At 48.1% G+C, this 18,727-nt stretch overlaps 1 protein-coding gene across 1 annotated transcript in view; it reads right to left on the bottom strand.

Annotated features, from left to right (window-relative positions):
• Positions 1-18,727, bottom strand: part of PITPNM2 (phosphatidylinositol transfer protein membrane associated 2) — a 94,401-nt gene that overhangs the window by 38,740 nt on the left and 36,934 nt on the right. Inside the window, 1 exon segment of the mRNA XM_088532539.1 lies at positions 14,065-14,237. Coding sequence (XP_088388665.1) covers positions 14,065-14,142 — 78 coding nt within the window. The 5' untranslated portion in view covers positions 14,143-14,237.

Raw genomic sequence — 18,727 nt, 5'->3', positions numbered from 1 at the left:
AGTAACGCAACAACAACTCTGTTTTTTCCATACAAACAACACCAAGGAAAATGTGGTTTAACACGAAGTGATTAATATGATGCAAGAAATCAGCTCTTCTTCTGGGGGCAGGACGATAAGCAACACAACTATTTAAAAAGCGGGATATTTACTTCTAAATAACTCTCAAGTGATTTTAAGTTTAAACAGCAGTAACTGGAAAATCTAAACAACTGACAAATCTAAATATTCAGTTCTTCTCCCACTCCATAAATTGCAATGCTACAGCAAGAGAAGCACTTTTTCTAAAGTTTATACCAAACATTCAACTGGCAATTCATTTAAACACACAACCTCTTCAAAAAAATTACTGTCTTTCAGCTCTTGTATAAACACTGGCCAAGTCTTGTACAAATATTTATGACAATAACACTAAATAATCTTGATGACCCCAAAATCTGGTTAATTCAAAGGTCTCTGAAAAGGCAGCAGACCAGCAGGCAGAGCAAATGGGTCAGACAGAAAAACAGCCCAACATCTGGAAACAAATTACAAAAATTCAGAGTTTTATTATATGGCAGGAGTGCAGGGGAATTATAAGGAAATATGGATTCACTTTGGGCCAAATGACCACATGCAGGACTGGAGAGCAGCTGGATTTCCAACTACCCTCCTACATCGCATGATCACCAGCGACTCCGGGTCTAACTGCCCTGGTTCTGAACCAAACACAGTTAGGAGTCCTTCAGCATCCAGAGAAATCCCTAGGGATGAGTGGTCTCAGCATCTCCTAGGACTGTGCCAAGCCTGGCCAGAACACACAGCAGCCACTGATTTACAAACACTCGTCTTGCATCAGGAAAGAAAAATCTTGAAGATTCAACCTGCTTTTAGAGCCATGACCTGAAACAGGAGGAAAAATCCCTCTAGGCTTCTCCCTGGAAACAGTTCCATGCGTTTCCTTTCCTAGATACAAGCCAACAGCATCTTCTGGCTCATCTTCCCTGAGCTCTCTGGGAAGCAGGAGTTTTTCCCCAATTTGACCCACCTGCAAAGCTGCAGGGCCAGCACTCGAGGTTGGTCTCTGGGCTACGATCTCTCCACAAATCGGACCTGTTATGATCCATGGCCTGGTTAATACGGCCCATCTAAGGACATGAAGCATCCCTGCTCCCTGCACTGGACCCCAAGCCCACGGATCTGCTTTTTCTTAGGCCATTTTCTTAGCCATTTTTAGCCCCGACCACCCTCACACTTGCCCAGTACCTGCAGAGATGGCAGCGCAGCCGTGCGAGGGTCAGGAAGGGCTCAACCCATCACGTTAGAGGGTGAACTTGTCATAAAAATAAAAAGTAAATACATTTTCTCAAGAAAAAAAAAAAAGACTACCTCAGCAAGCCTGGCAGGCCTTGGCAGGCCAGGCTGACACTCTGCACATTAGTGGTGCTGTGCAACCTAATGACACTCTGCATGTAGGTGGCCCTAGCACTTAGGGAAGTGAGGAGCAAACTGCTTTTCAACTGTGCAACCTCTCCACGTCTCCGGTGGCTCAGCTGGAGCGCGGAGGGGGCTCGTGCCAGGGAAGCGGTCTGTAAACAACAATTAAAAACTAGTCGTTGATTAGGAAAACATTTGGCTTGAGAAGTCCTCTCTAAGGGTGTCTGATTGCCAGGGGTGGCAGATGTGCAGCCATTTTAGGGTCACTCTTTCAGGTTTCAGCTTTGCAGAGCCATGACCCTACAAAAGGGAGCTTTTCTCTAGCACCTCAGCCATGCTATTATCTGGAACTAGCTGATAACATCATCTTCTCCCTCCACAAATATCTGAGGAATGGTCCTCAATGAAATCAGAGCATAGCTAACAGCCTTTATATACAAGTTATCTAAGCTGTAATCACAGTAAACCGTCTTATATTGTATTACAATGGGAAATCCAGTCATCCCTTTAGAACTCCCTCTCCCCCGCCAATGACACTGGATGTTCTGCACAGCCCCATCAATAGCTTTCCAGGACAGATGGTGACACAGATCCCTTCCAGCTAAAGTAATAGCATTAAATTACTCATAACAGGGAACCCAGAGAAGCAGATGCACCATGATTAGCAAGAACGCCAGTTACTTAAAGGCTTCTATTAAAATAAATCTCTTGGCACAGCGACATAGCATGGGACACAACACATGACCTCACAGGATGAATAATTCCCATGAATGTCACTCCAACATGGGGCTGGTCTCACCCCATTTATCATCTGCCCTTCACAACAGCACAAGAACGGCTGTAAACACAAAGCCTTCCAGCCAGGTGGATCAGCCTCAGGTTTTCCATCCCCTTTCCCACCGCGGAAGCCTCTTGGCTCCCGGCACAGACATCATCCTTGCAAAGCCCAGGCACAGCAAATCATCCTGGCACAGCTCAATGGGACCAGGTGACTAAATTAATCTCTTAGCTCAGAAGAGGAATTATCACTGCTGACAACAGAACCCCCCAATCTGGGAGGCTCAGAAGAGCTGCAGGAGTTGAGCGTTCACTTTGTGAACAACAGGGTGATAGTGCTGAAGTCTGCACACATCCCATGTTTCCCAAATCTGCTCCTGTCAGGGCAAGGATTTCTGCAAGGAAGATTAGCGGCATTCCCATCCTAGTCTGACTGGCCAGTTGTCAGCCTCAGGAGCTCCTGATCACACTTCTCCCAATCACCGAAAGCTCTTCACCAAGCCTCAGTTATGCTGTGTTTACAAGATGATTTGGGTTTAATAGTTTTCTGCAGGCCACACCTGAACCTCTCCAAGGTGTATCTGTGTTCATAGCTTCAATATTCAATAGGTTAACATGCAGCAATGAAGTTTGCAGCTACAGAAGAAAACAGTTTAAAACCTGTGGTCCACAGAGCACTGGGTGTCTACCGGTCAACTCCTAAGAGGCATGTGTAAGGAGAACAAGGAGAAAGGAGGCCTCTCAGGTTGAAATTTGCACAAGGCCGAATGCTTGAACTTATCTTGATCTCTGAACACCTGGCTGAAAACAACCGCGCGGTTTCCCAGTGGTTGCAGGGCAAGGGCTCACGCTGGGGCAGGAGGACACACAGGCTGCGTCCATGCCCAGAAACCCTTTGCACCTACTCCCTTAAAGCACTGCAAGGCATAGCTGAAGCTCAAAGGGTACCGCCATCCTCCACAGAAGCTGAACTGAGACAACTTTTGTGGTGCTGGGCTTGACCCCAGCAGAAGACCTGTTCTGGCAATCAGAAAATGTAATATTATTGTGTTGTCCAGGTATTTTGCAATACGACTCAGAAGAACAGTGAGAAGAGCATTACCTACACCAACACTACTCCACACCTCTGCATTGCCCTGCTCTGCTCTGAGTAAAGTGATTGTATTGCAGAGAACGGTAAAAACAGGGCAGGCTGCATGGTGACAACAGGCGATCCAGGCATTGTCCTAGCTTTTTAAAATAGATTATAGCGATAGTCTTATCTTGTTTACCACTGATTATAGCTTACGGTTCAACCCCTCAATCTAAATATATTAGAGAATGATTACAAGGGCTGACACGCTTTCGTTTCGCAGTGAAGCTCCTTGGTGCATCATTGCAATGTATTTATGCTGTAAGAGCAGCCTACTTCAATACCACACGAGAGTAATGACTTGAGATTGTTTAAATTACGCAGACCGACAGCACTACACTTGCTAGACCCATTGTCCGTAAATAACGGGGACAAAAATCACTGTCTGGGAACAATAACCAGAAAATTTCTTTTTCTCCACAATGCTCCAGCTCCCATTGGGCAGGGGTATAGTTTGACGGTCCAGGAAATTCCTTTGGGAGAATCCATTAAAATAACACTAAAGTCTTGGAGTTTCTTAATCCCATTTAGAAACAGATACAGATATAAAAAAATTTGCAGCTGGTACATGGCTTCAAATGACAACCACAGCAAAAATAGGCATCTACGTATCTGCTGAAGAAGAACATGACAGCGCCTCTCCCCAGAGGATCTTGCTAACATACTTGCTCACACTGTTCTGGCAAGGGAGGCAGAAAAAACATTCCCTAGGACCAATTAGGGCTTTTTTATTGAAATGCTACGGCTACCACGAGGGCCAATTAAGACCCCAGAAACAGAGTCATCCCTTTGGGAACCGCAGAAAGCCCAAATTGCCTCGCACTGCTCAGCAGACAACAAAGTACCTGAAGTCGCTGAGGATGGATGATCCCGACTGTTTCTGGGTGGCATCTAAGACCTGTTTCACTAATCAGACCCGCTTTTTCTTCTGTTCAGCTTTCGAAAGGAAGACTTCTAAAACGCAAAGGGCTGAGGCGCATGGCTTAGGGATTCAGAGTGAGGATGCGGCTGGGCACCACGTAGGCCGATGGCCATTTGAGTCTTCTCAGCAGTCTGGGACAGCGCTGGCCTCCCCGTCCACAGCTGCTGCCATCACCATCTCACCCCTGGCACACGTGGGACATGCTGACACAGCGGGGACGAGATTTGGACCTCTGGAACCATCTGAACCTCCGCACGTGTGTGATGCAAAGCACAGCTGCTTTACAGCATTATTCTCCTTCCGCCCCCAGAACCTAGAGGCAAAATCCCAACCATCACAGTTTTCTTTTGCCTTTTTTCCCTCATTATTCTGCAGTTAGGTTGCACAAGCCGAATGTTACGTTTGGGTAAGAAATTAAATCCTCTACCTCCTCCCAACTATGATGCTTAAAAATTGTCTCTTTTCTCATCACTGATGGACAGACAGTCAATAATCTTTTACAGAAGCGCTGTGAGGGGTTATAAGCGATGCAGCCCCTCAGTCACGGATCTGGGCTTGCGGCTCTCCTAGCATTTAAGCACCACAAATAAAACAGCTTGCCAACAGGCACATAGTTTCAGCCAGGGTTGCTGCAAGCCAGAATTAAACAGCGCCTAAAACCAGAAGGCAAATGATAGAAATACTGGAAAATACCTAAAGGTCTCAAAACTAATGGTTTATTTTTAATGCCTTTTCCCAGCATAGGATTTCTGTCCATGATAACACGCAGCACAATTGTGTGCGTGCACATGGGTGCAGCCTTTCCATCCTCGCTGTCTCTTGCTGTGGTATGACTCAGCTCTGTGTTTTGTTAACTACTCTTTTTTGATTATTTGAACTGACATCTAATTCATTACGAGCAATCTGCTTTCACCACCACCAACCTTCTGCCTGCTGACACCGCGGCCAGCACTTACTGCAGGTACTAAAAATCTCATCTTCAGCTATGAAAACAAAATACCTTTTTACCCTAAAAGTTCAGTTGTGTCATGCATGTCAAACCATTTTTTTTCCAAGTGTGTGTGTCATCAAGGACCCAAAACAGCTAATTAAAATTTTATCAACATAATTAGGCTGATATCTGAGGAGAACACATTAGTGAGAGTTGGGGAGACAAGACCTACTTGGTTCCTATGGTGGCCAAGAAGCAGAACTTCTGATCAGATCAAAACTGATGTAATTTGATCAGCACCTAATGCGCTCCAAGAGTGAACAGGAAGCTAGAGGAATTAAATTAAAAAACAAACAAACAACTATTCCTATTAATGCATTAGACTACTAAAGCAGGAAAGCCCTCACAATTTTGTGCTGGTGCCCAAAGAGTTTCTGCTTTTTTGCTACGGGCACTCTCAATGCACTGAAGATCCAGCCCTAGCAGGGGGAACAAAACCCAAAACCCCAGAGCCGCTGGCGCCGCCAGGTTTGAACATGGATCCTTCAAGCCCCGTTCCAGCATCTCGCCCTTGAGGCAACCTCCTCCTCCAGGCTTTTACCAAAAGACACCACAACAGCCCAGGGACACGTACAGTCCTCAGGAAGCCATGTGAGCAGAAAGGTTCTCAGGAGAACAACCCAACAGGAGGCAGGAGCTGGGCCCGAAGCAATGGGCTTTGAGAATCCCAGAAGGGTTGAGGTTGGAAGGGACCTCTAGAGAGCATCTAGTCCAACCCCCTGCTCCAGCAGGGACACCCAGAGCACGGGCACAGGGTGGCATCCAGGCAGGCTGGAAGATCTCCAGAGAAGGAGCCTCCGCAGCCTCTCTGGGCAGCCTGTGCCAGGGCTCTGTCACCCTCACAGGAAAGAAGTTCTTCCTCATAGGGAGGTGGAACTGCCTGTGTTTCAATTTACACCTGTTACCCCTCATCCTGCCACCAGCCGCCATGGAGAAGAGTCTGGCCCCATCCTCCCTACAATCACCCCTCAGGTACTTGAACATGGTGATCAAATCTCCTCTCAGCCTTCTCTTCCCCAGACTAAATGGGCCCAGCTCGCTTAGTCTTTCCTTATACAACAGATGCTCCAGTCCCTTAATCATCTTTGTAGCTCTACACTGGACCCTCTCTAGAAGCTCAATGTCCCTCTTGTCCTGGGGAGCCCAGAACTTCCCCCAATAGTCCAGGTGCGGCCCCAACAGAGCGGAGCAGAGGGGCAGGATCCCCTTGCCCGTCCTGGAGCAGCCCCTGCTTTTGCTCACACGTGCCTCAGGGATGCCGGCAACCCCCAGCCGCAAGGCCCGTTTCCATGGCGCCGCGCCTGCATGGGCAACGCGCCGGGCCGAGCTCAGGCCGTGGCCGGCCGGGCCTCGGCGCCGCGCACAAACCGTTAGCACTAACGGCAAATGGACGTCGCGAGTAACCATGGCGCCCGCGGCCGCGCTTCCGGGGGCCCTTTGAGCCCCGACACGCATCCTTCACGCGTGACGCAAAATTAGTCTAATCCAATTAGAGGTGTTAGAAAAAAAAGGTAATAATGCACCAAGGGCCTGTGTCAATAAGGACTTAGCAGAGGAAGGTGAGCTGGAGTCAGGCAGGGATCGGGATATGAGGTTCGACAACTGCCCTGGCCTTCCATGGTACCAGGAACCACCTGAAACAGGGAGAGGGCAAAGAAATCTGTTGCTTGTAAATGTCTTCATTAATATAGGCAAAGAAGAATCCGTTTTTTATCCCCTCTGCAGGTCTGGCGACTGGTAGAGCATCCTCCTTCCCTCCAGTGCTGCCCAAAGTGAGCAACGAAAAACCAGAGAAATTCAATATGTACAAAACTGCAACCATCCATCCATCCCCACAGCCACTTCTGGAGGAGAGTTTGAGCCCCCAACCTTGTCTTACTCCCCACAACCTGGCTCTGGTCTGTCATTTAGCTTCTGTGATTTCAGTTTCTTAACGCCAAGGCTCTATCTCAGGACAAGTACACGGAGGCACCACAGGAGCGTGCAGCCGGCCCAGGTTTGTGTTCATACACTGGGACAGGACTGGTGGGGGCTGCAGAGCTTAAGTGGGGAGAAATTGGAGAATTCATGAGCTCAGACCTTAACTCTGAATTAACAGAGAAAAAACACCCATTCCCAGGAGAGCTGCTGCTTCAGACACTGGCCTCTTCAGATGCAAATTTTACAGTGGTTAAAAAGCACAAGAAAGACCAAAACCCCCCCCAAGAGCCTCCTTGACGCAGCTTCCAGTCCCTGCAGCCCTTCTGGAGAGCTGGAGCAGCCCAGAGCTGGTGGCACCGGAGGCTCTGCCCTGGCCAAGGGACAGCTCTCGCCATCCCGGGCTGTCACCTGCAGCACCATCACTCCTGACATTCAAAATAAAATAAAATGAAATACAAATCGTGAAGGCAGGTTGGGCTTCGGCCGCAAACTCGCACGAGACAGAGCAGAGAGATGCGCAGCATCCATCGGTACAAGCAGCACCTGGGCTGCACGTTTAGAATCAGGCCTAGGTATTAATGAAGCTGTTTGTACCACAGCGGGTTATTTTGGGGACAATCAATTGTGCGGGACTATAAATAATTTACAGCATCAAGAGCCATTGCAATGGCCACTCATTAATCACGCGGCCTCGCGAAGACGCCCGGCCACGCTCCGGCGGAGCTGCGGCTCCGTGTGCCAGAGGCACAGGAATTAGGAATCACTTTATTATGGAGATACCTCAAACTTGTTTACGCCACATGCTCCATCCTTCAAAATGTCTGCTACGCTTCCAGCTCAGTATTTCATCCTGCTTTAATAAGAGTCTTTCCTTCCCTCTCTGCCTTTAACTGGATTTTTCACATATTAACTCTTCCATCGGAGGATTACTGCCCTAATGCACAAGGAGGGGGGAAATCAAGTCGCCTGTTATTATACTGTGAGTCAGGGAGGATATTTCAACTCAGGGGGTTTGAATCAAATCAGATCCCGACTAGACCCCTGATATATTAGGAACCAATTTCAACTGGTCATTAACAACAGGCTATATACTAAGATACTGTCGGACTAGTCTAAGGAAACTCCCCTAGTTTTCCTAATACCTCAAGTCAATTCATTATTTCCCTTCAAGTCTATGAACCCTGAGGACCAAATTCACATGAATAGTCACAATTTTGTCCACAGCGATAAGGATCAGCCTGGTTCTTTCGTAAGAATTTCAAAAAGGAGGAAGAAAAATAAAAAGGATTTTTTTCACAGCTACAAGCACAGTACAATTGCTAGTGCTGCACCTTGTATTAAAACCAGCACAAATCTAAAGTTTAAAGACATAGTGATGCTGCAGCCTTATCTTCATTTCAGTCAGTTTTCTTTTAATATGAGGGAGAGGGAAGGAGATCTCAAGTAAAGATAGCTCATTACTGTATAATTAATCTTCTCTTGCCAGGTTAGGATTAAGAGGTTTCCAAAAATGTGACCACAAAGAAAATGTTATAAAAAACAGAGGAGCAAGAGAGAACCGGGAAGTCACAGGTTTTGAATGCTGAAGCACAGAAGCAGCCTGAAAACCCTTAGGATTTTGCTCTTAGGAGATCTGAGCATCTTTCAGGGTCTCCAGAGCGGCCAGCAGCATGTCACCTGCTTTGAAAATCAAGGCACACATGTCTATCTGTCCAGATTGCCAAGGCATCTGTAAATGAAACCAAAATAATCAGCCATCCAGTTCTTCAGGATGCAGAGATGAAGGGTTAGTTTGTTTTCTCCCACTCGATCAATCTTTCACCATCTGCTGAGCCTGCTGGCAAGCGCCAAGCGCAGCTGACAGTCTGAGGGACACGACTCCTGCACCGAGCTGGTAGGGCAGAGCATCCAGAATTACCACCACGGAGCACGTTCCAGAGGTCTCTTCTTAAAGGCTCTACCTGAGGGCTACCCAAGAGGAGGAAATAGGCTGGCACAGGGGCCCGAGGGGCAGGAAAGATGACCGTGAAATTGCACGTGTTGGGCAGGTACTCGGTCGTGCCAGGGAGCACGGGGCCTGGAAACGTGCTCTGATTTTTCAGGAAATTCAATCAAAGGAAGCCCCAAGGGACAGCGGGAAAGAGGCTCATGTTAAAAGATGAGAAGCACCCTCTGTTCCCAGGATCCTGCCCACGTTCAGCACGCAGTGCTTAGCACAAGACAGGTCATCCTTAGCAGAGTGCCACATTCAGAGGCCAGAGTCCTTCCAAGCGTGGACCCTCGGAGGGCTGAATGACAAACTATTACCATTATTAGCTTACAAGGATGATGCAGCATCTTAAAATAACCCTCATCCTCAAAAGGCAATCCCTGTGTCCACAAGAATATTTTTAAAGCACTGTCTTCTGAGGAAGGTCACAAGTATTCAGTAAAAAATGGCTCAGACCAAAGTTATTTACAACAGATAAAGTAAGCTATGCACACTGATTTAAAAATAAGATTTAATAACAGGAGGAATTCTCTGGTCTTATTTAAGGGTTGGAAGGGCAATGCTCCTCTGAATCCCACAGTGAGCAGGGCTGTGGTAATGAGGGTATTGCCATGATGAATGGCCTGACCTCTGTCTAACAACCTACTGATCCTCCTGATGAACGTGCTCAGATCTCAGCGTACGAGCTTGTAAGAGCCAAAGGGACTTAATATTAAAACGTGTGTTTTGGAGAGTTAGGGAGAAGGCTATCAGCAAAGGTTATGTTTGTTAAACATAAAAGAAAGGAACGGTTGTAGAAAAGGATAGCTGTGGAGATACGAATGTACAAGAGACCCAAAGGGGAAGAATTAAGAGAGCTTTTTCTAATTTCTATTTTAAGTATCACAGAGGATAAACAGAATGGTCCTGCCTGTGTCCGACAGGCTTCAAAGGCCTTGCAGGGACAGAAAAATGGTTTGGATGTGACGCACAGAGCCAGAGGAGACATCCATGTCATAGTCCTTAGGCCAGTATTTCTGCACTAAGCATCAAAATCCCTACCAGTACTTAGAACTGTCCCTCAAAATGGTTTGTGCCTCAGGAAACTCCTTTCAGGGCTGCACCGAAGTGCGTCCCTCAGCGTGAGGGCCTCTCCTACCCCTGGAAGCAGGACAGGCTTTTAAGTGTGCACATGGGTGTGCACACCCATGTGGACAGATTTTAAGCCAAAAAGAAAGAGTAGGGCAGTGTCAGCGGGGCAATGGAAATGTCTCATGTACCAGACTGTGGCTGGCTACTACCATCACCACTTATTTATAATGAACAAAGCAATCCTTGCTGCAATTGCGCCGAAACAAAGGTGGCTCATCCCAAAAAGTGAGTATCAGTGAGCAGGGGAGCTGAAATCAAATGAAACCAAGGCACAAGTGGCTCTATAAAACCATTAACTGGAAAAGTCTAGATTCCTGTCTTGAAATATTTTGCTGGATTCCATCTGCCTGACACCAGAACAAAGGAAGATCACTGATTTTGAGGCCAGATACAAGTAATTTGGGCAGTGAAAGAGAGACGCAGCAACGATGCAAAAAACCTCCTGTATATGGAAGAGCTAAGACCAAACTGCTCTGTGGCTAATGCAGCAAGGACTCCTCATCTGAGCACGTTGACAACACTGCCTGAGAGGTTTCCCCATGGAAATACTGATATTGATAGTTTGAGATTTAATAGAGAAAAACAATTCCGTTCTGATCTGCTAGGCTGCAAGTCAAAGGTACATTAAGCCCCTTGCTGTAATGTAAAATTAACTTATTTATGGAAGAATCTAAGTGCTGCTTAAAGTACTGAAACCACCGTCCCTGTAGATGATATTTCAGAGGCCAGTAGAAAGCAACACTGCAGAGACTTGTGATTCTCCCCTCCTCATTGCCCTCACCAAAAGAAAACCAGCAGGTCAATTGCCTTCATTTTCAGAGCCCTGGACACCAGTGAAGACCTGGACTAGGGAATTTTAAGCATCAGAGCAACCACAGCAGCATGGCCAGATGCATGCAGTGATTTACTGCCTGTCTTCCTGCCTGGTGGCACAGGGAAATAAGGAGGGAGACACTGGATCATGCACTGCACATTTTTTATTCTCCCATGGAGTAAACACAGTAAATATGAGCGCAGCCTGGCTTGGCTCAGAGGAAGGATCCTTTGCTAGTTGGATGTGCTGTTGCTTAACAAAAAAAATCCACTGGATTTTATGTAAGTCTATAAGAGAGGCTGTTCTCTCTTGGTCCCAGGAGGACCTTCTGTGAGAAGAAAACCCAATGTCTGAAAAACAGCCCACTAATACTACGGCTCCCGCCTGAAAATCTACACTCCCAGGTCTTCAGAGTCACCCCTTTGGCAGAAAATGTCCCTAAAGCAACTGCACAAGGCAATGGCTTCCCCCTCCCCAGGTGAGAAGGTCCTTTTGGAGAACTTCAGTTTGGGGCCAGATTCGGGACATCGACCTCTCTGCTCTTGAAGAGCAGCTCCATAACCAGCTGGTTCAGAGCTGAGCAAGAGCTTAACTCTTGAGCTTGAAGTTAGACAAGTGTTCAACGTCAAGCAGCTGCTCAAGGCTCTCTGAGCCTCTTGTGCAGCACGTGCCACATCTGCTTTTGCACTGCTGGAAAACTGCCTCTAACAGGCATTAGCATCTCCAGCAATAATGAAAACACTCTGTACACAATACCTGTCTCCAAAATGGACCTTTTGTTCTTAAAAATAGATCTTCCCAGGAGCTACTCTGGCTGAATCATGTAGAACAGAATGATCTAAAGATTTCCAAGAATTCTCGCTACTTCGCTGTTTTCTGCAGCGACCTCTGCTTGCAGCTCTCTAAGTTCCCCTCAAAGCACACAGCTTGCTTCTCCTGTGGCCCTTCTGCACATTCGGGAGGAAAAATAATTAAAAAGGGAGACATGAAGCATCCTCTCATTCTCTGAGGAGAACAGAAGTCATGCTCCCGATTGCTTCTGCTCCAGCTTAGCCCTTAAAGACAAAACCTGCACTTCAAATCAAACAGAAGAAAAGGGACATTTGGCAACGCGGTCTAGGAAAATCTCCCATTGAAGTCAGCATGAATCTTTCCAGCAATTTCAGCAGGAGCTGAAGCAGATCCCTATCAAGCACTAACAAACAGCCTATAAACCCTTTATTCCATCCCAAGGTGTTCACTGAAATATTTTAAGAGCACAGACCAGGATTTTCAAGCTAAAGCACAGCTAGTTTTTCCTCTTGGACTCCTCACACGCATCCAGGACTAAAGTCTCTGAGCTGCCATATGGTTCCCTAGACTGCCTGGACTTTGGGGAAGCGTGCCCAGTGTTGCCAGTTTACTTCTGGGTAAAAGCAGGAGCACTGAAGACCGGACCCTGCATCCCCTTCCAGCACTCCTGGCCTGGGGGAAGCCTCGCTTTGCTGCAGATCAGTGTTCCAGAAAATCAGCACAACTGAAGCAGGGCTGAGCCGACTCGGAGGGCTGTGCGTGCAGCCAATGAACCTCCCCTTGCACCAAACCCTACGGGCTCATTTAGCCCCTTTATGTTAAGATTCAGCTAAAATCACCGCTGAGCAAACAAAATGCAATCCAGTGCTCTGCATTAATTAGACCAAATAGGTAAATGAACATCTGGAAGTGAATAGCAAGTGCAGCCCACGGACCGAGTCCTCCTCCTGGCAGCAGACGCTCCCCAATTAGCAATCCCCCCTTAATAGCAGCCGGGCACCCCCTTCCCAACCGGCTCATCCTCCTGGATGCTCTGCTGCTCGCCAGCAAGGTCTGCAGGGCTCAGCACGGCTTCCAGCTCTGTAGTTAAAGCAGCTAAGCCAAGTTTGGAAGAAAAAGTTGTGACAAAATAATTACAATACCACTAAAAACAGCTACAGCTTCAGGAAAAGCTACACAAAACTGAAGCCTCCTGAGAAAGCTGTTTATTAATTTATGCTAGCATTTAGGTTAAACACACAAGGATGATGCATATTTTATAACTGTGCCAGAAAAAAAAAAGGAATTCCATTGTTATTCCTGGAAAACACACACCATACACTGTTGTAGCAGTCAAGTCCAAGTGTACAAATCCTTAAAAGGAGCATAGCTGCAACGTAGGGAAAGGGAAAGGCGGGGAGGAATGGTGCCTTTACTGCTTTGTTTTATTTTTCTTCCTTAGTTTTATTTATAATTCATTTTAGACCTTAAACCAAAGGTGACTTTGCTAGCATTGCTTTGTGTCACCAAAGGAAATGGAGTTCTATTAAAACTAAATATTAAACTTGTGTTTTGCTGGATTAGGGCCATTTTAAATTTCCTTTAGTGTGTGGGACAAAGAAATAATACTTCAAATTCCTTTTAAGAAAATCTTTCAGATTTCCTTTTTAAAAAAACCTTCTGTTTGTATTTCAAACACTGGAAAAGATGGGCATGCAGGATTTGAGTTACAAAAAACAACATTTTAATTAATGCTTTACTGAGGACAGGGAATTTAAAAAAAAAATCCCATCAGAGCTCAGAAGCATATTAAAATTAATCTACGTTCTGCACCTAAACTGATCAGTATTTCTTTCATAGCACTGCATAAGCAAAGTATTACCCCTAGATATTTTTATTTTTGAACTCAAGTTATGCCTTGGTTTAACTTTTAAAATTTACACTAGACTGCTTCTTCCCGACAGAATAGCAAGAGCATTTGCTTGCAGCCGGGGCTGTGTAAGGAGGTACCTGGTTAGGCGGCACCTGCTTGGCCTCACTGCCTCCCTCCATAGGGGTGGCCTGTCCGTGAGATGCCATTTCCTGAGTAAGTTTCCTCAGAAAACCTCAAATTTAGAACACCCAGTTCTTCAGCAACACGTACTTCCCTCTTCCACATGAGCCTGCACCCACCCATGCGACGGACGGACGCGTTACTCACCTGGATCATGTAGAGCTGGGCAATGCGATACTCTTCCACGCTCATCGGAAGAGGAATGCGATATTCCTTTATGAGCATTTTGAAGGCAAAATCTTTTGTCCGCTCAGAAGCACGATCCAAAAGCGTCTAGCAAAGGCTCCTTAAATAACGGTAAGCAAATGCATGGAAGTTCCCTGGAAGAAAAAGGGGAGAGAAAAGCAGTTTTTTTCCATTCTTCTTGGAGATTATCTTACCAAGAAAACATTAATTTCTCCTAATAGTAATAGGCTTAATAGGAGAAAGGATGCCTTGAGTGTAACCAGACGCTCGGTATCAAATTGAACAGAATCTTTTGGACGAGTTGCCCTCCTGACCCTTGCTGTGTATCCAACAGGCTTTCATTGGCATCTCCTCGGGAGAGATGCGACAAAAGCTCAAAATCAATAGGCAGAGTTTTTGTTGCTGGACAATAGCGTCCCTCTCCAATGCCAGCAACGTGCCAGAGATGCACCCGCTAAAAGGTACCAGATTTTACCCTCTCACTTTTGTTCAGCTGGGAGAAAAGGCAGTAATTAGACTTCCTTGGCTCTCAGGAACGCCGCGATGGAGAGCATCAATCGGATTCTAACAATGTGGTCTGTGGAAATGCATTTTTCTTCCTTGCTTTACTCTGAATTAGTGTCTTGTTGGGATTCGCTCTCTCTCACCTCCTAAGAAGTCTACAGGCTAATTCATCTTGCCATTGATGTGAACGCCAGCTCATTTTTACACTCCCGTAGCAGGAGAGCGCAGCTGAAGATCAAACTGCAACACAGAACATCCCATCATACCCAGCCTGAAGGCAATTTAAGAAAATTGTTGCTTAAGAGAGCCCTGCATTTACTACACCCAGGGTTAAAACAGTAACTTTTCAAACATCCTGAAGACTCCCCTTAGGATGTGGATAAAGGTGTCAAAAAAAATTAAGGGAGGGGAAAAATAAGAGCAGCAAGGACACAAGTGAAGCCCCAGTACAGCATCATTTGGTGGCCGCTTTCCTAGTGTGTAAAGCAGGAATCCAGCTCCTCTGCATGCCCCAAACTCGCTGCTGTCCCTGCGTATTGGCACTCTTGAAGCAGAGCTGCTGAAGCCAATACAGTTTGTTTGAGGAAAACAAACAAAAAACCGCACCCAATACAGAATAAAGCCAACCAGCCGATCCAGCGGATGATGCCGATACCTGGGACCCAGGGAAGTCCACCACTGCCATCAGGAGGTCCCAGTGCCACTTTGCACGGGCATGGCACCTCCCCAGCCCTCTACAGAACTGAGCACACCCAGGAAATAAATAAATCAATCAAATCCACAGTCATGAAGTAACCGGGGACACAATTTGAGTTTATAGCCCAGGTCCAGACCTGGAAGAAGGCAGCTTCTTATCTCTGGAATGACCCTCCTGGAATAGCAGCTGCTCTCTGCTGCTGCAGCATCTAAACAATTTATTTAAAAATTCATTTTATTGATGTCAAAGGCATGTACGTGTGTGTGGGGAGGAAACAAAAAAACAAAAAGGTTTGATGCCTTCCATCAAACTAATCCTCCAGAACAAGCGGGGATAATCTCATTAGATGGGTTTTAATTAGTGCCACTGCAAAGGACGACGAGCAGAGCGGGGGGATAGAGCCCGAGCACAGGCCGTGGAGCTCCAGGATCCCATCCCACCTCTCGCTACCAGCGGGTCTCGAGCCATTCGTTCCACCCCAGCAAGCTGGAAAGTTGGGTTTAAAACCCGTCCCCTTCCTCCCTGCAAATGATCTACAGCAGAATCATTCCTGCTGCGGGGACGTCAGCCGCATCTGCCTTGGCTGCTCGCTAAAAACAGGATATTTCAATCGATTGAGGGAGATGAGTAAAACAAAAATAGAAGCTTAAAGGCAATAAAATGGCAGGAAAGCAGTGCCAAGATGAAAAAAAACGTGTTTATAATGAAGTGTCACGCAGGTAATAATTCAGATGGCCAAGACGCAAGAGAGCTTATTTCATTACAGGGTGAAACACCAGGAAAGCGACGGGTCACCCTCCTGCTCACCCTCCCGCTCGGGCTCCCTCGGGAACACAGGGACAAGGACGGAGCGGGCCGGCACACCGGGCACCTCGGATGAGTGGCCTGACCCTGGGGAGGTACCAACAGGGAGCTCACACAGCCCCACTGGATTTGCTTCACCCACCCGCCTGGCTTTTTCCCCTCCTTTTAAAGCTAGTCTGATCTTTTAAACCACGGGCATTACCCAGACTGGGGGCCTGGGGAACACCACATCAACGGGGATGGACCGCAACCCCTTTGCGAGGGCTGGGACTTCACAGGGACCCAAGCACACCCAGATCGCTCGTGGTTCTGCCTAAGAAACACTGCAGAGAGGTTGCCAGCTCCGGCCCGGCCTCGGAGCGCCGCAACGGACCTACCGCAGCTTTGCCAAATCCCGGCGACTGCTGCGGCACCACCGGGCCCGGTGAAGAGCCAGGGCAGCGCGCGCCCCGTGGTCGGAGGGAAGCAATGGTGACATGGGACATTTCCGGACTTCTAAAGGCTTTTTTAAAGCAGGGGGGAAACTACGAGGATCAGCAGAAGTGATGAGATCAAGAGAGGCAGCAAAGCACCAAACTCACCTGACAGGCCCGGTGCTTGGGGCAGGCCCGTTGGGAGGCCCAGGTCAGCATCCCTATTGCTAAACGAGGTGGCAAAGGACTGATGTCAACTGACACAGCATAATTAACACAATTAATGCATTAAGGGCATCCGAACTGTACATGCTGGCCGGCCCTGACGGCCTGGCGCTGCACTGCAGAGCCGGCCCCGTTACTGCTCCACTCCCAGCTCTGCCGTTGTGGCTCTCCCAGCCGCCCCTTCCACGGCTCTCGGATGAGCTCACGCCCCCCGCACAGGCCAAAACCGCCACGGCAGCAACGAATCCCTGCCTCAGGGCTGCTATCTCATGGATTCCATGCGGGGGAATAAAGCCCGGGAAGCAGACGGCAAGGGTAATTAGCTCTCTCCTCCTCACTTCGTTTTGTGCTATTAGAAACTCAGGAGATTTGCCCCAGGAAGGAACGCGGAGGCCGGCGCCAGCCCCGGGCCCGCGCGCCCTGGTTGCATCAACCGCTGCCTGCCTGGGGCTGCTGCTGCCTCGAGTTGAGTGAGGTCTCTCGTAGGAAAGATCACACTAACGAGTGAAGATCCGTACCCAGCGCTCCCCTCCTGAACAGCGCTCCTTGGAATATCCCCTCAGAGCTGAGGAATGAGAGAGAGGTAATAAAAAGCACCGAGAAGCCCAAGCCCAGCAGGTGACAACAAGAGGACGAGCAAAGGCAGGACCTGGACACCCCACCTACCGGCTTCCTTCAGGCTCCTTACATCTCCTTTGCCCCAACAGGTGCCTCCTCGGATGAAGACGTTTTTAAGAGCTGCTCCCAAGCGTCCAGAGCGTTTGGGCTTGGGCGAAACGACGGGCTCAAGGGCTGCCCATGGTCCCTGCCTGGCCAGGCTCCTTGGAGGGAGCTCGGTGGCCTCCCGAGGCGGCTCGGGGTGCAGACGTATCGTGCTCCGATTTATTTGTGCCGTTGGAAAGGCAGCATAAACGTAAAGCAGATTCCTAGGAGCCAGAGTCAGCACTTTTGCGCAGGCAGCCTCGATGCTCGCGTCTTGATTAATGCGGCATCCTCCTCCCTGGCCCCGGCGCAATCCCGCTCCGCCTCGTCCCCCGGAGCGTCGCTGCTGCCCTGCTCCGCCGCTCGGCCCCAGCGCCTCCTCTTCCACATCAAACACCCCCAGCCCCTTCACAGCCCCCAGGCCAGCCCGGGCTCCCGGCCGGCAGCCCCCAAAGCAGCAGCTCCCAGGGAAGCTCCCATGGGGTTAGTCCACAGCATCCCCATCTCCACCTGGACGCACCACCAAGCTGGAGCAGCACCATCTCCTCCAGCCACACGGGCAATTACATGAAGGGCAAGGGGAAAACCCCCATAATTTGTGTTTTCTAAGTAGATGAATATTGAGTGTTTGTACTTGACCATTCCCTTCTCCTCCCACCCAGAGGGGTTTCTTCTGAGCAGGCAATGGGCCATTTTCCAGCCCATATTCAAGTTTAGAATGCTCAAAATTTCTATTTAGTAATTTGTGGCTACAATGATTCACTAATTCATTTCAATAATATTCATTCTTTACTAAACCTGAAAACTCTTATTTTAAGAAGCACGTCATCCCCTCCTCTCAGTTATTCAGTGCACATGCGATAGAGCTGAGTGTTGTATCAGCCCGATCTGCTGCCTGACAGCCAAGCAGATAAAAATACAACCGATAAAGCCTTGGAAAAGTCAAGAGAAAGACTTAAAGCACCTTAAAAATGTACCGTTTGCACCATTACTACTTAAAGGGTACTATGTCAATAAGTGGTGCGTTCTTTGTAATACTGCGTCGCGATCAGACATCCAGCCTGCTGCATCTGTTTAAAATTAAGGTTTGTATGTGGATGCTTGCACAGCTGCATTTAGGACATCTCACTGCGAGATGGAAACTTGCTCGTGTTGCAGCACCCTGGCCCGCGGCTCCGGGCACCCAAACTCCCCGGCCGTGCCGGGACGTAGCCCGAGCTGCCGGCAGCGACAGAGGATGAGGAGGAGGAAAACGGCAGCGCATGGGGACAAGCCTGGG

This window comes from Tinamus guttatus, unplaced genomic scaffold, assembly GCF_059628265.1.
Source record: "Tinamus guttatus ecotype Peru unplaced genomic scaffold, ASM5962826v1 Tinamus_guttatus_pri_ptg000459l, whole genome shotgun sequence".
NCBI classification, from domain to species: domain Eukaryota; kingdom Metazoa; phylum Chordata; class Aves; order Tinamiformes; family Tinamidae; genus Tinamus; species Tinamus guttatus.
The sequence above is the reverse complement of the archived record's forward strand: the minus strand, read 5'-3'. Positions and strand labels throughout refer to the sequence as shown.